Source organism: Danio rerio, chromosome 21 (assembly GCF_049306965.1).
Source record: "Danio rerio strain Tuebingen ecotype United States chromosome 21, GRCz12tu, whole genome shotgun sequence".
Taxonomy (NCBI): domain Eukaryota; kingdom Metazoa; phylum Chordata; class Actinopteri; order Cypriniformes; family Danionidae; genus Danio; species Danio rerio.
In genome coordinates, this window is record NC_133196.1 from 26078720 (window position 1) to 26106042 (window position 27323).

Consider the following 27323-nt stretch of genomic DNA (forward strand, 5'->3'; position numbering starts at 1 on the left):
TCAGAGGTCTTGCACTGAAACCCTGATGCTCTGGAATAGAGAGGTAACAAAGTTAAGTCATTGAAACAAACTACTGAATACTCTTCCCAGCCTGTTCTGTGATTTAAAAAGCCAACTACTTGCCTAGCTGGAGGCTATTTAATGTCAGAGTTCTACTCTAGAGGAAGCGCTATTTAAGATAAGCATACGGTGCAGTGGCGGGACAGCGTATTGAAGGATTGCAAAGCTCCGGGTCATCACAGTACCAGAGACTGAGAAAGAAAAGCCTCAGCGCAGCTTAAAAGTTTCCCCTAGTGACCATGAATCACAAGCATGGGTGTGTATGAAAATGACCAGCAAAGCTGGACTGCTTCAGCTGAGAGAATACGCTGCATCTCCTTGTCCTTTCCCTTGGCTTCCTTTGCTGACGCTGTGCTAATATCTAATATATGCTAAGCTGTGGCTGCCATGGTAACCCTCAGCATAGCAGATTTGGACTGTGTTCAAGTGAGGTTGAGGGCTAAAATGGCTGGACAATAATCCTCAAAACTCAGGACAATCACAGTAGAGCCCAAAAACCATTGGCGGGAAGGTGATGGGAGAGGGATTTAGGGCAGAAAATGAGAGAGAAAGCTGAAGCGTGCAGGTTCTCGTGAGCGCTACTGATCACATGACTTGCGCTCAGAGCTCAGCCGTGAGAGTGGGTGGGTGGGAGTGCACTGGCACAGTAACGCTTTTTATTGGCTGTTACAGCTTTACTACTCAGCATCGTGGAATTTCATCCAGGATGTGCAATCAGCATCATGCTATATGACTGCAAAATTTGGGAGCAGAGATAAAAAACCTACAGTATGAGAGTAATGACGTTATTCCAAAGTGATTAATGACTTTGGATATTCTTATTGGAGCTTAATCAGTGCTGGCAAACAGCGGGCTGATGTTGCTCTGCATCCAGTAAGTTGGATCTTTATGAATGCATCTATCCTTTTGCACTGCATCTGCTGTACCTCCTAGCACTTGCACTTCTGACATTTCTCCTCAACCCCCTGGAGAGGAATAGGATGTACGTGCCCAAAGCTTTGCTGCGCACACACACGATGCACACTGAAATAACCTCTACAGTTATGAATGAAACAGCAGGGAAGCAGAGGGCATGCTGAGGCAGGGAGACACACAGGAGCAAGAGCGCTACATATTAAAACAAACAGGTACCCTTAAACGGGTGAAATAACCTGGCTGAGATAGAAGACCCTGAGGAGTTCTGATGAGGAAGAACGGTGAGTCTTACCTGTCGGAGATATCATGACTTCCTGTGGCTCCGAGCAGTCCAAGAGCTGCACTTCCCACCACTGCAGCAGCCCCACTGCCAGCCTCCATGATACTGACTCACTGCAGGAGCAGCCTGCCAAAGAGAGAGAGAGAGAGAGAGAGAGAGAGAGAGAGAGGGGAAGAGAGAGAGAGGTAGAGAGAATAAAAAAAGATGTCAGTAGACATCTACTGAGAGTCAGTAGAGTTAGAAATGAGACACGAAACAATATGGACAGTGCTAAACCGAATGTGAGAGTAAAAGAAGCAGAGGAGAGAAGATGACAGTGTGTGTGTGTGTGTGTGTGTGTGTGTGTGTGTGTGTGTGTGTGTGTGTGTGTGTGTGTGTGTGTTTGTCTTTGGAGAATCATGGACATTTCTGATAATCTTACTCTACTGGGTATTTTGAAAATGATGCTTAGACTTGATAATGCTTAGACTTGAAAATGTTATCTGCTAGTAATCGGTTTGCATTGATTCACTGTGATCTGATAATACACTCTTTAAAAAGATAAGCAGATTAACCAGGCTGTTAATTGGTAGTTTGAGAAAATCTAATTGAATGATATCCACACCTTCAGGCTTGACTAATCTGCATTTTCTATTCAATATGTACAATTTTCACGGAACAATATTCAGCACAAATAAGAATTTTCCACAAAAGATGGGTTTGATTTAGGGCTGGGCGATATTGCAAAAAAATAAAAATAAATAAATAAATAAAAAAGATCAAGATATTATGTTTTATATCATTCAATATTGATGATTATTGATCTGTTAAGGAATATTAGGATTTTTTGTCATTTAAACAATTTTTGTATTTTTTTTATTTACCAACATTACACTAAGGCAAATGGTTTTAATAGTCAAAAACAAAAATAGTTAACGAAAATATCTGATCTATTTATAATAAAGTAAACATAAGTGTTATAAAGACTCTTAAACTTGATGAATAAAATGTTACAAAGTGTGTGTAATTGTAAAGGTAGATGAACGTCTGTAAGGTGTCAATAATAATGATGCGGTAAACCTCAAACTCTATAAACAAAACTAAATATGATAATCAAATCTGAGCTTTCAAGTAAAGAAACTAACCATCATTATTTAAATTTATACTTAACATTACACATTGACATTGTTAATGAATACATTACCCGTATGCTAAAAAAAAATCATACAGATGGGCAGCTAGTGGCTGAAATACATAATAAAAAAAAACTAAAAGCCTCTCTGGGAACAACCTTACATCCCTTTTATTGCAATCTCCTCATTGCTGCTATACAGCACTTATCTTCGTATGTGTTGTTATTCTGATCAGAAGTGACAACGACACGAGCGAGCGGTTTCCTTTACCATTTTCTATGGCTTCTTTTGTAACTAGGCAACCATCAATCGTTTTCTCAGAGGATAACAAATGGACAAATCATTGCTGCAACTCAGATGCAAGCTTATGGAGAAATGTAAACAGCACTGCAGTGTTTGGATGCACTCTGTTTATCTGAGGTAATTAGGCTGCCATTATTACTGAAATGTGTATATTCCATACAAACTGTGAAGCAGATTGGTTAGTTCTACTTGAATGAATCGTGTTGCACTCGCAACATTCAGAACAGTTCAGATGCTTTTTTTTAATTAGGTGTACCTGGAAAATGTGCGCTTCACATGTTCGCCACTTGCACACCATGTGCAAGTTGCGGGTCTCCATTGGAAAAGACAAACTTACATCCAAAAGTTTATTGGCATTCCTTCAAGGCACTCACTCAGCCGCCGCATTAATAAAGCTACAGCGCTTCATACCGAAACTTTATCCAGAACTTTTTTTATCATTATTGACAATGGTGTTCTGTCAATAAATATACTGATTTTATCATCCAGCCCTAGTTTGATTGCAATGTCTTTTAACTATGTATGTATATGTACAGTGTAAGGCTGGCATGTCATGGTAGTTAAGTGGTTGGCAGCATGATTGCCTCACAGCAAGTAGGTCACTGGTTTGAGTCCTGGCTGAACCTGGAAGCCTTTCTGTGTAGAGTTTTCATGTTCTCCCTGTGATCCCCTACTTTCCACCACAGATATATAGGAGGATTGGATAAACTAAATTGGCTGTCTTGTGTGGGTGTTTTCCAGCACTGAGGTGTGGTAACGTTGTGTAAAACATTTGCCATAGAAATTGGCAGTTTATTCTACGTTGGAGACCCCTGATTAAAAGCAGACAATTGACCAAAGCAAAGTGAGTGGGCGAGTAAACCTAATGCTTTAAAGTAGAACATTTCAGAAAACTCTTTACATTCTAAGGTATTACCGATTGAATTATCTTCAAGTCAGGCATGTTGGCATAATTATTGGATATAATTGAGTTCTACCATTTAGAAGTCTGACTTAATGTGTGCTTCGTAACTTTCACAGGTTCAGAAAGATGAGGCACTTCTCAAAGCTTATGAAGTATGTTCTCTTCAGCCTTGAGGTTCAGTGAATTTTAAATAACAAAAGCTTAATGCAGTGCATGCTTCTTGCATGTGCACTTGCGATATCAAAACTTGGGTAATAATGAAAGCTTAAATTGTTGGACATTTGGGACCTTACTATTAGTTTACAAAGAATGACTTGGTTTTGTCCACTTCGGGTTTCGTGTGTTCAGCTCTCACTGCTGTGTTTGTGTATTTGAACACAACACACCTTTTATGCACGCAAGATATATTATTATGATCATTATTGATTTTTTTTTTCTGTAATCACAAACCAATTGAACAAATATGTAATCATGACATCTGTAGTCATGATTAGAAATTCAAATAATTGTGCTGCACTATTCTTAGCATTCATTTGCTCAACCGAAATGTTTATGAGATTAGTTGTCCTGCTAAAGTCATGTTGGCGTTGAAGGTTTTGGTAGATCAAGTAGTTAAAAATCATTGAAAGAAAGTGAAATACATATTCAAGTTTTTCTGACTATCATGTAAACCTGTCGTATGAGATCTGCAAAGTTCAAATAGGAACCATGAATAACATAACAGTGGGAGTTTAAGTTCAGAATTTTCACTGGTCATTGTCAGTTGAAGAACCAAATCAATAAATCAATTTAATCTCCAAGTGAAAGACAATCTAATGTGCTCACCCCCAATGCAAAAGCAGGTACTTATTGTGGGTTATTAAATCTTGTTAATGGTATCATTAAAGTTGCCACCCATTCACAGGGAAAGCTAACGTTTGTCACGCAGGAAAACACCCACCCCAAAGCTGTGAGTGGATTTAATTGCAGAGAAAGGATAAATGACAAACCGAACAAGAGAACATCCCTCATTCATTTAAAACAACAAACCTCTAAACCCACACAGCCACCCTCTTTTAGTAGCCACGCGGCTTTCTTTGTGTCCTTTGAAGGAGACAGGGAGAACTTCATGAAAGACTGGCAGGCAGAAAAATTGTAGGAAGCACAGCACACCCACGCTCACTCAAAAAGCAGCTTCATGTCAATGAGAAGGATGGGCTGTTGCGAGAGTTTGTTGCTGGCAGAGGTGAACTTGGGCAAAGTTTCTTTTTGTAAATGACATTTTCTGAGCTGAGCAACTGGTTGATGTTACAGTTTAGGCTAACCGTATTATACAGCATGCAAATCAAATATGGTTTGCCAATTTTAAACCCTTAAGAACTTTATATTCCACACAAGTCTAGTGAGTGTCACTGTCTATATAGAAAGCTGTCTACTAAAGTAGAATACAAAACATCAGAAATAACGGAACTGGAAGTGTTCATGACACGTGAACCACACAAGAGCCTGGCTGACAGTTGTTTCCAACAGAGCCAGGGATTAGCAGGCTGCCAAGCTAACAGAGGTTAAAAGGACAGCTCAGTCAAAAATGTAAAAGTTGTCATTTACTTTGGCTACCAAGATTAATTAAAATGGCTTCTTTAGCATTTAACAACAACAACAAAACTCATTAAGCTTTGAAACCACTTGAGAGTGACTAAAACTTCATTTAGATAATTATGAAAGGAAAATACAGCATGTCTCTTTAAACAATAAAACAAAATAGGCCAAGACATTCTGAACAAGCGGTGTGATTGCAAATGAGATAAAAATGTGATAAAATGCTGTACAGCTGATTGGAGGGCTAACTACTATGCAAAATCAACTTTTGCAAGCTGTTGTGACAGAAATGTGTGTAGGAATAGTATGTAAAGTCACACTTTATGTAGTGATATAAACAACAAGCAGCATGTTTGAGCATCCTTCCAAATACGAGCAAATGAGAAAAAAAAAAAAAAAACAGTAACGTGTATTAAACATTGTAACGCCATTTGAGTGTGGCTCATTCATCATTACAAGCAGACTGAATAAACTTCACAAAAACTCAATCTAATAACCATTAGGAAAGCTCCTGGTTTAGTCTTATGGTATTTGTGGCTTCATCATGTCTGAGTTGCTGTCTGTCATTTTGCTGTGTTTATCATAACAACTGATGGTTACTAAAACTCTGTACTATATCTGTATCAGTGCTACATTATGAAAGACAGAAGTATTGATAAGGTCTGACATTAACTGTTCTGCTATCGGTACTGGAGAATTATTGCTGAATAAACATTACTTGCAGTCGCATAATTTAACAGATCAACCTTTTCTAATTTTTGATATTTGATATTCGTCTGCACAGCTGGCAATCTCACAAGAGAAATGCTCGCGTTTCCGGCAAGCGCATCAAGGATGAAAGCCTTCACAGTTCTCGGCTGTGCGCGCGCACTAAACGGAGGCTCGTACTTAAAAAGCACACACAGAAAGCTCACAACATAGACTTGCGCGCACACAGCTCGTAAGCTTGTGGAAGTAACCAAATGGGTTGTATTTCCCGAGTGGACAGTGACAATGCCCGTTGCAACAAACGGAACAAGTTGTTTGTATAAACAGAAACACAAGCAATCTGGCAGAGTAAAAGTATCTTTCAAAAGTGCAATGAAAAGTAATGAACGGTTTTTAACTGCCTAGCTACTAACGGTAACATTCCATCATCATTGTTATGTTGATAGTTAAATAAACACACACATTCGGTTACAATGAAAATAGTATTTTATTCTACAGTAGCTTAAAAAAACCTTAAACATGATTTTATATCAGCTATATTTACAAATATAGCCTATAAATAGCCTAATAATAAACTATGCTTAAAGAAATTATTTTTAAAAAAACTGCTTATTTTTACATTGCTCCAAAACTGTATTAAAACACAGTTAACTCCCAAAACACTGTTAACTAATTTATGTAAATGTGTTAATGAAAAATCATAAATATTGTCATTTAACTGCATTTTGCAACTCAAAGAGGGTATTTTCCCTGTTACCAAAAATTAAAAAAGATAATGTCTTCTGCCAGAAAAGTTTAATTTTTTCCAGAAGAATTGTTAAAAAGTTATTTTCCTTTAAACCATTGTACATTTTTTTACATAATTTATTTAAATTTGGTTTTGTCTTATTTTACAAAAAAAAAAAAAAAAACAGTACAAAAAGTACAGATATAAGAATCTGTAAAGTACAGAACCGATAACCGATAAGCAGTATCAATAAAAGTAGTAATACCGTTAAAACCTAAACGATACCCATCCCTAGTCTTATCTCTCTGAAGCCACATGCCCAAATAGTGGGCAGGGAGATGCATTTAAAGGCACAGAAGAAAAACACCAAAAGATGCAATGCCTGACATAAAAACTGAAATTTTCAACAGGGTATAATAAATGACCTGATTTTTTTTTTTAACTTTTACCTTACCTTTAGCCCTTTTACCTAAAATAACTAAACCAAACTATATAAATGATTAGAAAACATTATTACAAAACAATAACATGAAGAAACACATTACTGTATGCGTTTATTCAAACACCAAGTGCAAGACAGCTTGAATTACAGGAGACATAAAATACTGAAAAACCACAAATCCAATTCTCTACACTCTGTCATCTTGGGCATTTCTTCTGTTCCTACTGATCTTATTATGATCCATTCTAGCATTGGCAAATCTGTACAGGACACATGTCAAGCTGCCTTAGAGAAGGGAGATATATACATTTCTCGAGAATCTAAGTGATCCTGTGTGAACCATTTACTAGATTTATGAATAGGTTCTCTTGTACGGCAGTCATGTGTTGGGTAGGTTTTACAAGAGTTGTCCTCTCCTCATTCCTTGCTTCTGATTCAAAGATGTTCTCTTTGCCTCCCACCATTGGGCAATAAGAAATAACTCCTGACATTTACATGGCATTGCGACAATTCAGTGTTTCATGAGAGTCAAATTACTGTGGACTCATCTAATTCAGCTGAGGAAGAAACCGGAAAAAGCATTTTATCACTTTGGCTGGTGCCTGACATTGACAAATGAAAAGCTCTTTGGACAGTTATAATAAACACTCACAACACTGTTTACTCAAAACCATTCCAGTATTATTATAAGTAAAATAAAAACAAAGATTCTTGGAATAGGTCAAGCTGAAACATGTGCTCATGCATTAATTAATCTGTCTCACTTCATTCCCAAGCAAATTTGAGAAGTGAAGATTTTAATTTCAGAATTTACAAAGAAAAAACAAGAACACATTTTTATAAACCCAATGGTATCAGACCCCCAGACTGCCATAACGGAGCATCAGCTTCATGAAGATCTGGCTGAAACATGATCTCATTGACAGTCAGACAATCTGTCTGGGGTAAGATGTGGTGGCCTGCACTAATGTGAAAAAGATGCGGATTTGTTTACATGGCATTACATCAGAGGGCAAGGCCCTGCCTCTGCAGAGAATTACCTCAACACATGTAACATGAGGCCGGTCAGAGAATCTATTAAAATATCCAAAGGGATGCACAGCATTTTAAAACTAGGAATAATGTTTTGTCACTATTTTTCACAGCTGTCAGGCAACACCTCAATAATGCAAGATTAATTTCTTTGCATTGTCTGATGCTGCTAAACTATGCATTATTTCTGAGTGAAAATAATGTAAAAGCATGAAAAACACATCAAATACATGGGGAGACTTTCAGGGATCAGTTCATTAAAAAACAGCTTGAGATTCAGCGTGGAAAACATATAAATCAACTATGCACTCCAAGGTGAACATCTGTGAAACTGTGAGGTTTGGGTGCATTGCAAATAAATGTTCTTAATCTTAATTAATCTTCTAAAAAAGAATAACTCTGGCTGGGCGATTTGGCCTAAAAATCAACATTTTAACTCGATTACAATTAATGAACCATTATTTTATTTATTTATTTATTTAAAAAATTACAAGTGGGAGATTTCTGAATGTATTGTGCATTCCTTGATTTTAAAATAATTGAAGTAAACACACTATCTACTATCTATATAATTGTTTATTAAATATCAACACTAAACAACTGAAATTAAAACAAACATTGCCTAAAATTTGTCTCTCTGCGCTGCCCACTGTCTACAACGCTACCAAACCGACCAATCACAAAGCTTGAACTATGCGTCATTGTAACGTGCAAGTTCATTTTTTTAAAAGGTGCGTGGGTATGTGAAGGCTGCGCTGGACTGTACACATGCTCTTGGTAGAAGTACATTATCATAATATTAAGTATAAATCATTATATAATAAGTATAATTCAGCCTTAACAGTTCGGGGTCACGTAACTCCACACACAGTAGGGAAAATAAAAAAATTGACCAGGAAAAATTAGATTGATTGTAGATTCTGAATATCGATTTCGATTACTTTTCAATTAATTACCCAGCCTTACTCTTAATTTGAAAATACATATACGTATACTAGGGCTGCATAATATATCGCTTTAGCATTAATATTGCAATGTGCGCATGCACAATAGTCACACTGCAAAGATATGCAATGTTGAGTCTGAATTAGAACAGAGTTGTATTTAATCACTGTATTTTTTACATGTTTGATCAAGAATTGAGACTAAACCAAGTTAGAAAAGGTGATAATTCAATTTATGTACCTGATTACTGCTACCTATCAAACTCAAAATCATGTGAAACTGTATTCATATAGCATTAGCAATATTTAAAATCACGCAGTCCTAATGTATATACAGTGTTTCTGCAGGTTTCAAGTAAAATGTAAAACTTTAAGTCATTTTTAAGACCATTATAAATGAAATTTTATACTCAAAAGGGCTAAATGCTAAGGAATTTTTAAAATGGAACAGATGGAAAAGATTTTTATTTGCCCAATCAAAAACAATTATAATTTAGTAAATTTAATAATACAATAATAAAAAAATACTTTCTAATATATTGTGTTAAAACATGCAACCTTTACATGTATCCATACACTTTTTACCCAACATAAACTCTTTAAAATTAAAAAACGAACAAATGTTTTAAAAGTTTTAAAAACTATAATAAAATAAACCTACACACAACAAACTGTCCAGGTCAGACAGTTTGTTCTTAGCAGTTAATACATAGATCATTTTAAAACAATTATAAGGAAAATAATTCAACTATTATGGTTAATAGAGTTTAAAGTTTTATTGAGATGAATTGTTGTGGGTGTTTGCCAGATTGGGTCGCAATGCATGATCAAAGAAAATGTAAGGCCTGAAACACAGTATTTCAATAAATTAAAGATTTTAAGGCCTAAAAGTTTGATTTTGAGATTTAAGAGATTAAGACCCTGCAGAAACCCTGATATAGTTTGTATAGTTTGTTTTTGCAGTGTTGTTATAGAACTCTGACAGTGTTACATTTTGGCAATTTCATCTTGTGGAAGTGTTACATTAACACTCATCTGTCTAGGGCTCACAGGACACAAGCAGCACACAAGTATGATCTGGCTCAGCCTTTAAATGGTCACATAGCCTTTGTCATGGCTGAAGCCGTAGCTGACACGCATCTCTTAAAAGTGTAAATTCACGTCGCAGATGTTTTGTGTTTTTCTTATGATTAAATTTGTTGCACGTCCGCCAGTTCCCGCCTCTGAGCGCCATGAGTCATGCCGATCACTCGGCGCAGAAATATAAACCAGGCTTTATAGGCATCTAGACCAACAAAGTGTTACTTAACTTTATAGAGAATATTGCTGAGTTTATTTCTTGATTTAAAGCATAAACATTACAACAATAAGCTTTGAGCTTTAAAAAAAATTCATGGGAAAAACAAACATGTCAAGACATTCTGTAAAAGCAGGTCTTTAAATTTACTTTATTAAACAGTGGAAATAATCTGCTTTCAAACATTTATTTAGATTTTTTTCTAGAAAACAAGACAAATATACACATTAAAATTATTTATTTTTCAGAAGCACTGCATGATGTCTCCATTTCGCAAGATACACATGCTTGCTTTGACTTTTTACATAGACAAAAGAGAGGCTGATGAGCAAACTTGTACTTGGTGAATGGATAATTACTGCAGGTTGTGTCAAAAGGAAGAGCAGCTCTATAAATCCAGTGAAGAAAGCAGAGATAAGAGTAAACACAGCAGCCATTCGGCAAGTCTATGAGCAAAACACTGTCAGAGCTCTGATGAAGCCCTGCCCCACTGAATAATACGCCAGGAATACTGCAGCTTTGAACGGATTTACACAGGATTTGTATACTCACAACTTACATCGGACAATGAGAGGAAAATAAATAAATAAATAAATACAAATCCACATTATCTGGCCGTCTAGGTTATGTTGAGCATCACTGACCCTGTGAAAAATGACTGCGCTGGAAGTCAGATGCTTCTGCGTTTAGCACAATTAAGACGAATACATCACGACTTCCAATCTCCAATCGCCGTACCATGACCACTGAGGAAAACAAGTGCTCAGCCAACACCAAAAAGACATATTTTAAGCCCAAAACTTGAGGAAATGTGTGCAATTTATCATGTGGCAGATACAGAGTGATGCGTTTTGGAAATAGTGCTATAATATCACTTTCTGTGAAGGGTGACTCAGCATGTCCTTTCCCTTTCATTTAGAGTTCGGGGAACTTTTAAAAGCTCTGCCAGATTCAATACAGCAACCTGCCAAACCAACACTGCAAAGAGGAAATATGCGCGGTCACTAGAGTGCAAAAAAGTGAGAGTTAAGTAAACCACATCATCAAGGAAGGACCTGTCAGTGTGTTTTGATCTACAAGGGCATTTATCATGCTACTGTTGCTCTAGCCTGGAAATTTTAGACCTAAAACCTGTGTGAGAGTAATTAGCATGCTTAGAAGCGCTTTGCTGCTCCTTCCCTAGGGCAATGCTATTAGGCGGCTGTTCATGCTTAATTAGATAGAGAAAACAAAGGGACAGTCTGTACCGTTAGCCCACCTGAACTTACTATATTTGGAAATCAAACCCCTCTTCAATATAGAAGAGCAAATGAGTAATGAAAGACCTGGCTGTTGTAGTATTATTTTAGAAAGGAGGCTGTGTGTGTGTGTGTGTGTGTGTGTGTGTGTGTGTGTGTGTGTGTGTGTGTGTGTGTGTGTGTGTGTGTGTGTGTGTAACGTCACTGTGTATTATTTGAACATTTCAAAACATACGGTATGGCCGAATGGGTATGTCGCCCCGCATCAGACATCAGTAATCAATCTGGCCGAATCTTGGGAGAAAAGGTCAGTGCTGATGAATAGCCCGGGCTCTGCTTATACTGCTGGCTTACATGGGAAGTGGGCAGCCGTCAGTATGAATGGGAACAGGCGGAGACTGCTGGACTGAGACACTCAAGCCTGGAAAAAAAAAAAAAACTGGCTCAGTGGGCTCATAGAAAAGACTCTCCACTGCAAACAATGCAGGCCGGAAACCTACAGCTTCGGCAGATCGGCTGTACAAATCCAGCAGAGTGGGGTCGTGGTGAGAGCAGCCCACTGTCCCACAACACGGAGCCTGCGTGGGCTACAGGTCACTACCAGGCCTATGACTACAAATCTGAGAAAATATATTCTGCAACTGTTTCATGCATGTGAAACTAGCACTGCACAATGCTGTGTCTGTGTTTCAATGACAAATGTGCACGGAAAATAAAAGCCTGTAAATTTGGAGACGAAATGAATGGTTAAAGAGCCCATATTATACATGAAATAGGGTCATATCTTGGTTGTAAGGGTCTCCAACAACAGTTTAATATGCATGCAAGGTCAAAAAACACTTTCATGGTCTTATAATCTGCATTTATTTTTACCTAATTATCCCAGCGACTCCTGTATGAATCGTTCAGGGATTCATTTGTTCCCAAACCCCTCCTTAGCGCGAAGCTAATCTGCGCTGATTGGACCAATGACAGTCTGTTGCGATTGGTCGACTGCCTTCAGTCAGAGAATGAAATGCCAAACAGCTAATCAGCAATATAAAAGTAATCACAGTTCATACACGCTTGATAGTGTAGGCGTGGATTTTAGCTGCCAGTGGGTCAATGTAAATACAGACTATGGACTTGAAAATACAGACGACTGACTATTTTATTGAACAAAAACTCCAAAAACAGTTGAGGAGATCTCCTTCTCACTCTGCTCTTTTCACAGACACACACACACACACACACACATACGCACTTAACCCTGCTCCGGACGACAACGCGCGCACACACACACACACACACACACACACACACACACACACAAACACACACACAAACACACACACCTCCGGACGACAGCGCGCGCACGCACACACAGACACACACACTAACGTTACTCCCCGTCCACGGAGCTCCGTTAACGCAGCACGCGTCGCGTTTTTAACGTGACTTTGCACACGATAAGAGAATATAGCCAGTTAACCTGATACAGTACACGCGGTTACAAGTAACAAATCACAACTAAATACATTTGCAAGCTAGAGTCAACGAGGCAACTTTAATCGCACGTACTTACACTTGAGAAATGGAGGAAGAAACCCATCCTGACGTCTATCAGTAAGTTACTCTTTACTGATCCTTCCTTTAACAAACGCTGATGAAGTATTCTTTGTAGCATGTAGCTTCCAGAAGTTTCCAGTAGTTTCCAACTGCTTGGCTATAATGCTGAGGTTTCATCTTTGGGTAGAGACTCAATATATCCATCTGCAGTGTGACTTCAATCGACCGGCATGTTTGTGTGTGTGTGTTTGTGGGTGTGTGTGTGTGTGTGTGTGTCTCGGTTTCTGCGTCAGAGGGCGGGGCCTCAGGTTTGAAATCTCCCGGGTTTGCGCGTGCACGTGAATAACTTGGTTTCGTTCGTACGTCATGGCGAAACACCTAATGAATCCGTATCAAGGCGACTCGTTTGAAGCACTATGAGTCGACTCTTTTATAGATGAATCAACCGTTTTAAACACTGTACACTAACAGATTTAAGCCTTAGCTGGATACTCCACTTCACTTAGAGCTGTGTTACACACTACATGGAGGGGAATTTTCAAAAACCCATAATATGGGCTCTTTAAGTTTTTGAAAAGTCTCTAATGTGAAAGCTGCATTAAGGAAAAATACAGTAAAAAATGTAATACTGCTAAATATCATCAGTGCTTCCCACACATAGACTTTTATATTTTGTCTTTTTTTTATTTATTTATTTATTTATTTTACTATTATTATGCTTTGACACTTTTTTTGTATCCGCCCAATATAACCAAACATCCACGATTTATTAAGTAATGCAAAATCTTCTCTTGTTTATTCATTTGTAGCTTCTATGTGCGCAAGACCCGTTAACAGTCCCACAGGCACATAACTTTCACATGGTCTGCAAAGAGACCAAAGAGACGCACCATTTTGGTACTTATGTGTCCGGCCATGGTTTTTAAATCTGCTAAAATGTCTGGGATTTATTTTTGCTTTCGCTTTCTAAAGCTGTTGTCTAATGTATGCATATAGCCGCGAGAGCGAGAGAAACATGTTTAAAATGTTTCAATATAAATTCATTCTTTAATCTAAATGACTCAAAACTTTACTAAACAGTCGGAGAGGATGAAATTAGATCTAAATTGGCTGCAAAATATTTGTACACCATTAGAAATAGCTAAATCAACTCATTTGCCTTATTGAAATCTACATGTTTTATTATTGCAGTTATTATAATTTGAGATCATTTTTTTTAGTCAGTTTTTACTGCTTTACTATTTTATTTATTTCTTATTTGCTGTGTATTTTATTAATTTGATGTTAATATTGCATATTTTATACATCTAAATTGCTTTGGCAAGACTGAATAAAATGTCATGCCAATAAAGCAACTTGAACTTGAATGAGATGACGTTAGAGAAAAGCAGATTTTACCTGTCAGTGGGTGCACATGGCTCCTGAATAGCATAAAAGTAATAGAAATAGTGGATTTGAAAAGAAACCGTTTAACAGTTTCTTAATAAATTAAATTAAAATATTGTTAAAAATCGAATTATGTTTTGTTTGTCGCATATACTTAACTGTTTATGTGCTGTGGGTAAAAAGTGTATTTCAATCCGGCTACCACCACAAGTATATTTAAAACCTGTGGGAAGCACTGTACCATTATAGTTTTAAATTACATTTTAATATTGTAATACATTCTAAAATACTATTAATTTTTGTGACAGCACAGACGAATTTTTTAATAGACATTAGTTGTGACATGATTCCTCAGAAATGTGCCGAGAATAATATTTTATTATTTTAAATGTTAGACAATTTTACAGAAGACAAAAATAAAACATACAACAACCCTTTTTTCATCTTTTTAACACAATTAAATCAAATAGCTTAATCCAAGTCTTCTGAGGAGATATAATCACTTCAAACAGACTTAAGTTTATAACAAATACATTGCTCAGTCATTTAAATTAAGTGATATTAAGCCATGAAGTGATATTAATACCAAAGAGCTTCATTCTTTATGTCGGCTAATTTGAGCTTCCACAAGAATCAGAGCGGTTTGTTTGTCAATCCTTGCATGTAAACAGGGGGGGATAGACCCCTTAATTAAAGCTTGATCCCACTGAAGGATGTCAAAAATCTTTAAAAAAAAGTTCACTCTGGTTATTTTAAATAATGATGTTAACAATTAAAATAATAGATATCCATGTAACCAACTCTATAACAGTTCATACCATTGTGAATGCATAATCGTGCCAGTCCACTTATGCGACAAAAAGTCATTCAACAGTCGGAAACTGGCAGATTTAGAGCACTAATAGACACCATAAAAGTTCACAAGACTGATTTCTCATAAAATAGATGTTTGTTCCACATATAGCCTAAAAGTAAAAATAGCTAATCAGGTCAGAATACACTAATTAGCCTATCCCACAAAACATAAGTTTTAATAATAAATTAAATCTAATTTAAGTAAATACATATATTTTAATAACTGATGAATGTATTACACAAACTAATATTACCAAAAATGTTGACACCCCCAATGTATAATTTGCAGACTACATGTAAAGAACACCTAAATTATAGCAATTCATAATATTAAGCAACCACGTTGTTTTAGAAGACTGGATTAACATGGTTCATATTTTTACAAATGTTCTGAAGTATGAGAGTTTTGATGAACAGACTTCCAGTGGAAGGGCAACGATTTCATTAAAATGTTCATTTGTGTTCTAAAGATGAACAGAGGTCTTTGTGGAGGAGAGTAAAATTCAGAATTACAATTTTATGTAAAAACCCAAGATGATTTCATCAGGATTAATGAATGAATCATACAAAGACAGAAAACATGGCATTTGTCATCTTAAATAACTTTTACCATAGATTTAGGATGAAGGATGAATAGGATGAATAGAACAAATAAAAAATGAAAATGAAAAAGTACATTTTTATGTGTTTTTCCTGATTACTAAGTCTATTAAATGGCAATACTACATGCTCAAACACACCCAAATACAAAAAACAATATGAGCTTCAAAACACCAGGGGAGAAGCTTTGAAAAACAGACAGAGGGAAAAAAATGAGAATGCAAAATGAGTCAGACAGAGATGTGCTCTGAGGCTAATTTTCTTTATGGCCTCTGCAGTGGTTTTGTGGAATGGTTTAGTGATTTCACTAATGCAGTTCATCACTACTTTCTGGAGCCAGGTTCACAGCTAAATAAACTCTACAGAAGTTAAATGAGGAAATTCTGCAGTTTCACACTTCAGACGCAACGCCTTGAAGGCCGAATCCCAGGAACCTTGTGGAGTGGCACAGAAAGAGATAAAATACATCAGTTAGACTGTTTATCAACTAGATAGAATGCAAAGCATAATACAATGGCCTTCAGAGGACTCTAACTCAATGCAATAACTGATAATGAAGACTCCTCGCAGTTATCTTCCATCTTCTGGCCACTTATCAAATGCGGTCAGTTAGCAGTGAGTGCCCTGTTTATCAGTGCCAGTACGTTTCACAGATTTTTACATTTCTGGCGTTTATCCGAATGGCCCCGCACACTAGGAAATCTCAACAGTCCAAACTCCTTCTGCACATGACATAAAATATCTTTTGAATTGGTTGTGATTGTGCGGAAGGATTACATTCGGCGATCAAATCAAAAGAGCCACTAGCGAAAGGTAAGCATGCGTGCGGTCCCTGCATGGATTAAATTCTTTGTGAACCGTCTCGATCTCATCGTCATGCCTCTTACTTTGATTAATGAGGCAGAAATAACACGGCACGATAATCCTGTCAGTGCCATCCTGGCACTAAACAGGAACAGCACCTCACCTAAGCTCATCCAGCAGAGATTCACGGGCCTGATAAACATCCCTCTCTCTTATTAAATGCAAAGAATTTCCTTCTTCTCTCCATCCCAGCCCCTAAAAAAAGAGACGGAAAGAAATCTAGGCCGTCAACCAACAGCATACGGCATAAATATTCATGAAACCGAGACTGTGTGTTTCATCAGGGCCTCACTTTTATTTCACCGGCATCTTTGCACAGAAAGACAGAATGATACACTACCTCATTACATAGAAAAGTGAACCAAAAGCCTGTTGCTTAAACCATGTCTCCTTACAAGGCCAAAACACAAATCCAAGAGCTCGGGCTTCAAGGCATCTGCAGCAAGGTTGGTATGGGAAGTGAAATTCTAAATCATCTGATTGTCATTTAGATGCAGCACTGGACTCAGAGCACTAGTTAGTTTGAAATGCACAATCAGATCCATGCCCTGTGTCGCTGACATTAATTATCCCTCAGTGTGCAGGAAGAATAGGTTATGTCTGCATGCATGGATGCATCATTATGCTTAATTGCTTCATCAAATTACAGCTACCCTAGTTTTTGCCTCAATAGAAATTCAAGCTATGGCTATGTTTAAAATAAACCTAATAATGAGAGAGCAAATACAAACTCTCCCCTGCAGGAAGGGAAAATTGTGAAGTAATAATTTCCCGACTGACCTTTCTTATGCAAGCCAGCTCCAAATAAAGCATCAAATTAAATTTCACCAACTATAAAGCCATAAACAGTTGGCTACAAATGTAAAAATGATCTGTTTGGGTATGCATTGTTAGGGAATAGAGATCTCACAAACGCAACCACAGAAATTGCTTTTTGCAGGAATTCTCAAATACAACAGCTTTTAATGTTTTAACAGTGATGTCTGCCTGCACGATTAATCAATTTGAAACCAAAATCGTGATTTGAAAAGGTGCGATTTTCAAAATCGCAAAAGCTGCGATTATTTTGGTTATTTCTATGACGAATGAGGCGAGTGCGAATATTAAAACAATTCAAATTACGTTACTTAAAAAGCAGACAACTGTTACAACTTCATCTCTACTCTGCTTCTCTCTCTCTGTGATAACCACATATTATAGACTGTAACCACAGCCATTTATTCGTACGACAGAGCCGCGCAGACCGTTGGAGCCAATCGCAGCTCTTTCTGTTGAGTGCAGAGACACAATGACCAATCACAGAACTTAGTCGACAACACTCAAATAGCAAGGGGGATAGCGGTGTGTTTATTAGCTATAAATGCTCATGTTGTTCTGTGTATGTACTTGAGTTGTTTTTGACACATTTAAAAAGTTTTTTCTTTCAGCAGGTCAAATTAAAGGTACAGTTCATATATCTGACTGCTCGATTAAAAGACAAAGTTGTATAACAAATAATTTAAAATATAGATATATTTATAAATTAGACATTTTTACAAGAATTCTTGTGCTGTGAAGTTAAATCTACAAATGTGTATGGAAAGCATTGTCAGAGCACCGTGAATGTCATGAAATCAATATGAAAAATGTAACACAAGCTAAATATAAAAGTATATCTAAATATAAGATATTATATACAACTTATTTAATTGAACTTAAAATACTGTAGTTCTTTTCTTAATTTGTCATGACAACTGACAGCTTTATTGGTCTTTATTGGTCAATATGCTTGGTCTTTATTTTGTCCTATTAAAACAACCACATCAAACCTTTAGCTCTTTTATGAAATAATGGTAAATTGCACTAAAAATATATTTAAAAATGAATAAAAAACAACATAATAACAAAAGAAATTGCAAATCACAATTTTAATCAAATAAATTGCAATTAGATTTTTCCTCCAAATCGTGCAGCCCTATGGTCTCATTTGTTACCCATCACTTTTTTATCACAATTAACAACAGCTTTTGTGTCCGTTTGAACTATGCACAAGTTCAAACTTTAGAAAATCAAGATTCCCTAACATACAACCTGCCACAATTAAAATTTCCATTGTCTAAAACACTCCTCTTTAAACATAAAAAACACAATCAGGTATACAAACTGCTTAAAACTTCCAACATCTCTGGTTTCTGGATTTAATTGAGAGAAGAAAGGAAAAAACAGTCAGCACCTCAGGGTACACATGTAGGAGCCAATTCTTCAGACTACTTGAATCCCCTAATTAGGACCCAGTATAAATAGAAAAGGCAGACTTCTGAAGATTGCTGCATGTATAGAGGAGATAAAATTAGTGGTCCAACATCAGAAGGAAAAAATATGGCACCACTTGACTTCCAGTAACAAGGAGACACGGTCTTGTCTTTAGCCAATAAAAAGCAGGAAGCTACTGAAACATTGCCAGTGAGGAGCAGTTCTTTGCCAAGTTAACTGTTAAAGGCCTCTGGTCTACTGAAATACTATGCTTAAACTAAACTAAACTAAACTAAATAGAACATTTGAGAGACTATCTCACCTACAGTATTTTTCTCAGCATCCTTATCCATAAATCATTACATACTTTACACTTGATTACAAAAATATATATTCACAAATAAGAGTTTTAAAATGTTATTTTACTACCATAGTAATCATTCATCTTTTCTCAAGTTTAAGTTTAGCATTTACTAGGGCGGGCTGCCCAGGTATATTAATGTCTGCCAAAGTATATTTGATGACAGTTTTTTTTAATCAATATTATCATCCTTTTACACAATTTTTGTATCCGCCCAAGATAACCAAACATCCATGTTTGAATAACCAGAGAAAAATCTTCTCATCCCATTTCGCATTGCTCATTGAGTGCGCACAAGAACCGTCAACAACACTTCCTAAGACAGTCTCATGTTCTCTCCAAAGATATGCACCTTTTTGAGGCTTAAAAAAAGCATCCGGCCGATGTTTCTAAATGTCCTAAAATGTCCAGGAGTTGACTTTTGCTTTCTGAAGTTGTTGTGTTTTTGCATTACTGTTTTGCCAAAGACTACTTCACAGCTGACAGCGCACACAGCAGTGAGACAGAGCGAAAGTAAATAATTGATTTAATCTAAACAAATAAAAAATATAAAAATTACTGCTTGCAGAGGACGAAATGACATCTAAACTGGTTGCAATATATACGTACTGTACATCATTAGAAATGGTCAATCAACACATTTGCCTTATTTATAGAATTATTATACACTCGTATAATATTCATACACTTTTTATTCTAATTGTTAAATATCCTTTTTAGAGACATTGTCCGTTTTATTCATTTTTCTTGCACTTTATTTCTCATTAGCTGTATATGCTTTTCATTTGATAATGTTGATATATTGATACACCAAGAAGTTTTAAAAAAAGTGTACTTCTACTTTTCCTTAAGTACATTTTTAATGCAGTATCAGTACTTTTACTCCACTACTTTCCTTCAACCTGCAGTCTCTACTTTATTATTTCTTGGGTATTCGAAAAATCTGTATTATGATTTCTGTCCAATCAAATCACACATGGAACGTAAACTGCATCATTACGGACTACCTTAAGACATGGCCCATTTATAATTGCAGCAAACAGTTTGGAAGCATTAAAAGTGTCCAAGAAGATGTTTGAAATCCTTATTGACCAAGAGACTGTTCAGGTGCATGTCACTGATGAGAAAATGACAGATGTTTACTTTATAATGACTGAAATGGCCTTAAACACCCAGCAGGCACAAGAAGTCAATGTGATGTCAGATTGATGTGTTTTGTGGGGGACAATGCATTTTGTTTGGAAATGAAAATCGGGTCAAAGTCAGAACTCAACATCAGGCCGACTTCAATGTCCAATGTCCAACCTAAAATCAACCAAATATCAACATCTAATGACGCTTGACGTTGTGTGGTCGTTTACACTACGACATCTATCAGACGTTGGATATGGTTGCCATGCTTAACGAACATATGTCAATATTTGAAGTCAATATGACGCTGGTTTAAGATGTTGGCTCGACATAAAATTTTGGTCACTTTCCAACACAAGCTAAAATCAACCAAATGTCAACATCATTTGACGTCGTAATTGGACATCAAAATAATGTTGTCCTTAGATGTTGGCTAGACATAAAATTTTGGTCACCTGACATCACGACCTAAATCTAACCTAATATTAATGTCCTATGACAGTGTGTGCTTGCTGGGAAATAACTAAATGCACTACAGAATGCTGTTACATTTACAGAGAGTACAGCTGTGTGCAGATGGCTTCTAAGTAGCATAAAAATCAGATCAGAGAAATAGTCTTTATTTTAATAGCCTTTTTAAAATGTTAAGCAATTGATGAAAACAGAGTATAACAGTGTAATAAATTATTGTTAAAAATCATATTAGTTTTTATGTCACATGTAGTTAACCGTGGGTAAAGGATGTGTTTCACTGCCAGTATATTTCAAACCTGTGATAAGCACTGGAATTTATAAATATAGGCCAAATAAGCATGCAGAATTAAAGATTTGCTAATATAATTTAATAACACAATAGGCAAATAAATTAACCTACATCAAAACCTACATCTTGCGCATTAGATTCATTCATTTATTTTATTTTCGGCTTAGTCCCTTTATTAATCTGGGGTCGCCACAGTGGAATGAACCGCCAACTTATCCGGCACGTTTTTATGCAGCGGATGCCCTTTCAGCCACAACCCTTCTCTGGGAAGCACATTAGATTGTTTATTCTAAAACAGGTTTGCCGAGTGATTCCATTGTGTTGTTTTACAGTTAAAATGCATAATGAACTCACATTATCTTCGAAAATACTAAAACAGAAATAAACTCAAAAGCTACAGGGATCGCTTGTCCAAAAGTTTGTGCATTCTGAATTTAGCTGCACAATAGAAGGATTTTCTCTCTGTGTTTGCACCCTTCCTCTCATCAGACAGACCTGTTTGATCTCTCTTTCTAAAAAGCCCTGACCCTAATTCTGCAAGTAGCATGCATTCACGGGGTAATTCATAACGGAGCAGTGGAGGAAATAGGCCACTGCTCTGAGGAAAGCAGCACATCTCAATGAAGAAAGACACACAGACAGTCTGGCTTTCAAATGGCCGAATGTCTACGCCTAGAGCATGTGCAAACAGAAAAAAGATGATAAAAATATGCACAAAAATAGGACAAGGGGTGGAAAAAAAGGCATGTTTTAGACTAAGATGACAGGTAAATGTATTAACAAACATCAATTTAATTCAACGATTCTTATTTAAATTCAGAAATTAGGTGGAGTATAATGCATCACCAATTGTCCTTAGAGGAATAGCAAAACATGATAAAACCTCCTTGATAATTCTCACAGACAAAACAAATCTGTGTTCATTAACATGTAACCTTAAGCAGGATCTCAGTGTTCTTCTGTCTTGAGCCTTGAGGATCTTGTATACAGCTGCTACACCATAGGATACTAAATCAATAGTCCTGCACCCATGAGGAGAAATCTGATATTCCCTTCTGGATTCTGGAGAGCAGGAACAGTACACCTGCCCCTAATATCTAAATTCATCCCCTACTAACCAGCCAGTGGGCATCACGCGACACTTTGTAAATAATATTCAGCTATTCCAACAGGAAAGAGAGCTTAGCTGAAGACACAACAAACATGAACTCCACTTGACGTCTGTCAGGAGTGAGCTTACAGTAATTTTGGCATGAGTATGATGATTATGGTGAAGTTAGTGGTTATGAGCGAGCTCTATTTTACATGTCAATATGAAGTGCTGTGAAAGCATCGCTAGTAAATGAAAACAGTCTTTCAATGTGTCAACATCACTCCTTATGAGGTTTCAAATGTGCAGTCTGTATGTACTGCATGTGCTGTAGGATTGTCACAATAATTAAGTAACAGCTGAATCTTTTACATGTATGTAAATGGAAGTCATGTTAGCTGATTAACATATTGTTGTTTACATGATGATATTGTCTTCCTAATGAGAATTTTCTCATAGAGATATTTATATAAAACAGAGCTGGGTGAAACTGCAAACATGAAGGGATGTAACAATTCATCGGACTCATGATTTGATATGATTCACGATACTAATCTCTCGATTCACGATTAAGTCACGATTTTTAACAAAACTATTTGAAACAAGTTTAGGTTGAAGAGCCCTTTTTTCATAAATGCTGCATTTTTTTGCAAGATATAAAATATTTTCTGCCATAATTAAAGTGCTATTCCAAAAAACAATTTCCAAAAAATGTATAATAATAGAAACTAAAGAGAAAACTCATTAATACAAACAAACTAAAACTGTGACTGTGCTGGGATTTTATATTTTTAGAACGAAATATCAGCATATCTTTGTGTTCTGGCATAAATCTTTACACATTTACAATGTCCCCTACTGATTAAAAAAATGCTTTAATGGGGACTGAGATGGCTGGTGTGGAGAGGAAGCCTTTTCTAAAGCAGAGAGCAGTATGTGTACAGAAATGGTCAATAGGCCCTCTGCTCCAGGAGACTGGTCACTGGCATAATACTGATTATAAAATTACTAATTATAAAAGTAGAATAGGGACAGAAGCTGAACATGATTATAAAGGTGAATAATTAATACTACTTGTATAATTAATTATTATAAGTATCAGTGTGATACAATTAAGAAGAGATGATCTTGAACGTTTTTAAAATATTCAATAATATTATAATAATATAATATAATCAATAATAATAAGTGTTTTAGCAGCATGGGACACATCTATGACTGTCTATATCTTAGAAAATGTGTTCTGGTGTTTTGTGACCCTTTAAAACCTACAACACAAAATTTCAATGGATTTAAGACTTTTTAATGTCTAAAATTAGGTTTTTGAAATTTAAGACATTTTAAGACTTAAGACCCTGAGAAAAAGGAAATCCCGATAGCATTGCAATTTTAACAGAAGATTTAACACTTTCATTGATTCAGGGTAATTTATAATCACACAACTACTGAATCATGTTACACAAGGGTTAGGAGTAATTATGATCATAGCAATTCATGTTCTGCAATTAATAGCCACAGCCATAGTTGATTGAGAAACGATGCAAACAGCTGTCATTATCACAGAACAATTATGCTGATTTCATTATCGTCCAATTAAATCAATTTCATTTCAAATTTTATCAGTGTAATAAGCTCTGTGTAGTAAATGATGCTCCATCTGAAGGCACGTGTTTACAGTTATTCTACTGTAGAATCAGCTTTACAAACAAAATGCACATGACAATCACCGTCTATGAATCACCCAGCGCTCACACATGTACTACATATATACAGTCATGTAAATAAGCTAAATTATTTATCTTAATTTGCTTTTGAAAAATTTATAAGCAGCAATAGCAAATCTTGTAACTGTACTTTACAATTATCCCAGAAACTCTTTTCCTAAAAGAATATTCACTGCTAAACAAAAGCACAAAGCGAATTGTTTGATTGGCAGGTTGTTTGACACACGGCTAAGAAAGCCTGTGCCTCAGTTAGACAGCACAAGATATCACAGTGATATCAGAGAATAAATCGGAGATAAAAAGAGGAACGCAGGCTGGTGACAGTGCAGGGCTTTTTCTTTCAACAGAACTGGCTATTATGCACAGCAAACCTGAGCACAGTCGACCCTGGAGACCTTGCAAACATCACAATCCTTGTTCAAAGCACTGTTTTGAAAGCTGACAGCAGGATGTCCAACTAAAGAAACTTTGAGCCACTGATAGTGCTTGGAACACTCTAATAAAGGCCAATTCACTACTTGACATTGCGCTCACATTGAAAAGAGTGAAATGTATGAAATGAGAAATATGAAATGAATTTCGTCCTAAATTGAACAAGCAACAGGATGTATCCAAGTAGGCTCAATTGTACTCTTGGTATTAGGGATGGAAAGATTAACCGTTTTTACTATTACCACACTTAAATTCCTCACGATTTATTAATCGTAAAGGCTTCTCAACACAGCGTTTCTGCACAGGTTCTGCAACTAAACAAAGTAATTCCAACTGTGTGCTAGTTGTACACCGAGACTAATAAGCATGAACATTGGACTAACAGTAGCTATGTTTCCATCCAAAAATGCAAATGAACTTTATGTGCAAAACTGGATTATCGCATAAAAAAATGTGAATAAAGCAGCGTTTCCATCCAACGAGTCAAATCAAACAAAATAGTCACTTCCTGAATAACTGGCGCCAAATATCAACAGAAAAAGGAATTTGCTTGAGGTGATTAATTATATAATAACACTAATACTGAAACGGTTAAGGCATTTTAGTATGGAGTCAGAATAGACTCAATAATAATTCACGCAAAAGACACGATGTACATATGCGTAGCCAAATTCACGTACGTAAAATATTTATTTATATTCACAAACAAATTTCACGTGCACAAAATAAAAATACAATTTCATAAAATACGTTTCACAAATGCAAACAACCATTTGCAAATGTATAAGAGTGTACAAAAAGTTTTAAATGTTTAAAACTTGCGAGTTCATCCTGAATGAGAATGTGCAAATCCTCTTTCACGTACAACTCCCCCTGGATATGTGTGTGTGTATTTTTGAGACTTTCCTGCCAGAATCAGGGCTACTCGTACCTTTTTTTAACATTCAACATACATAAGTTTTTAACATTCAAAACTTTTTGTACACTCTTATACATTTGCAAATGGTGTTTTGCATTTGTAAAACGTATTTTATGAAAATGTATTTTTATTTTGTGCACTTGAAATTTTTTTGTGAATATAAATAAATATTTTACGCACGTGAATTTGGCTACGCATGTGTACATCGTGTCTTTTGCGTGAATTCCTTTTGAGAATTATCTGATTCCATATTTTAGAATGACCAAAACAACATTTCAGATGTTTTACAGTGTGCTCAGCCTGCTAGTTTGTCCATTTGCACACATTTTTATCATCACATGATCTCTTATAACAAAATCACATGACCTTTTTTAATGCGCATACTGAAATTTGTGTGGTAAGTGTTTCCATCGTAGTTTATGTGCATCTTTTCTTCTCGAATAAAAAGTTTATCCTACTCAGTTGCGCATACGTTTTTTATGCGCTATTTCAAAATTTAAGCGCATCATGGCGTTTCCATCAACAGGTTTTTATGCACATATGCAAAATGTGTATAAAAATAGGTGGATGGAGACATAGCTTATAGATGAGGCTATTAACAAGCTTGTGCAAGTCTGTTATTTCCAATGGAGGGACGTGCATGCGACACAATGCACTCACGCTTTTCAGGCGCAACTCGTTGAGATGACAGGGCTTGTGACTGCAGGAACTGCAAATGGCTGAAATTCGAGGAAGAAGCAATGGAAAGTACACAGGTTTGCAAACCCACTTAAAGTTACAAATAATGGCACAGATGTGTAGATGTGTAGGCGACATCTTCGCCAAAGAAGCTCAACTTTACGAAGTTAAACTGAAACTGCTTCAGTGCCGCACATTGAAACACGGAGTTATTTAAGAGGTAATGGTTTATATTGTAGCTTTTCTTAAGTAAGTTGAGCAGCACAGCAGATATATGATTATCAATTTTTTGAGTGAACGTAAAGGCATTGAAATATAATTTTCAATAAAATAGAATCTGGTAAGCCCTGTAGTTTGAAACCCCGCACCGATCCATCTTGCAGTGTAAATACAGCATTGGCGGATTGCTACCCCAGATAGTCATGCAGTGTGAAAACATCTGTGACGTGAAAATTATGCAGTCTGAACTCAGCATTAGTGAGCATTTAGATTTTAAAAACAAGCCTAGGACGCCATCTACTATAAAAGTAATAGCGGTGCATTAGCTAAAAAAGAAAAAAAAACTTTGAACTAAAACTGCTTTTTATAATTTAATAAAAAGCAACACAATTAGACTGCATCTGAACAGAAAACATTTAGTGTGAAAAAGTATTGAAAATGTCCTTGTAAAAATGTCCTACTTTGTATCATTCACTGATCAAACATTTCATGCAAACCTTTGGAAAACAGGACAACCTGTACTCTAACAAGACAATTCAAACTCACTGATGATTCAGACTGTTCTATCTCCCCAAATTTAGCTCACTGATAGCCGAATAAAAAGTACTTCTGCTGCTGTATCAGATTTATGGTATTAACATTCCATGTTTATATTTACACAAGGTCTACTGCTATGTTTGCTGTAACAAGCCAGCACTTCCAAAAGCAAAATCTCATCTAGCATCAATAAATAAAGCCACAAGCCAAAAATCACTGTTGTGAAGAGGCTCTACAGGATCCAGAAACAAGCAATACAGATCCTGCGTAATCACTCGGAAATACTACACATTTATCTCCAGATGCTGAAAAAGATAGCACGAACAAGATGGCTTATTTCATTGGCTCATTCCACAAGTCACAAAGTCAATGTGCCTGACAAAGTACCAGGCTCTTCATTCTATTCCTCTGACCAGAAACATTTCTTTCCCTGTTTGAGCCCGT

At 36.3% G+C, this 27323-nt stretch overlaps 1 protein-coding gene across 22 annotated transcripts in view; it reads right to left on the reverse strand.

Moving 5' to 3' along the window:
• arhgap32b (Rho GTPase activating protein 32b) overlaps positions 1 to 27323 on the reverse strand; it is a 138845-nt gene that overhangs the window by 92963 nt on the left and 18559 nt on the right. For 11 of the 22 annotated variants that reach the window (XR_012396796.1, XR_012396793.1, XR_012396795.1 and 8 more), the window contains exon 2: positions 1268 to 1381. Coding sequence is in view for 16 of the 22 variants with exons in the window: in XM_073935356.1 (XP_073791457.1) it covers positions 1268 to 1356 (89 nt within the window). In the remaining 6 variants the exon portion in view is untranslated. Of the gene's footprint in view, positions 1 to 1267; positions 1382 to 11775; positions 11962 to 27323 lie in introns of all 22 variants that reach the window. The other 11 variants (XM_073935357.1, XM_073935353.1, XM_021469079.3 and 8 more) reach the window with 2 other exon arrangements.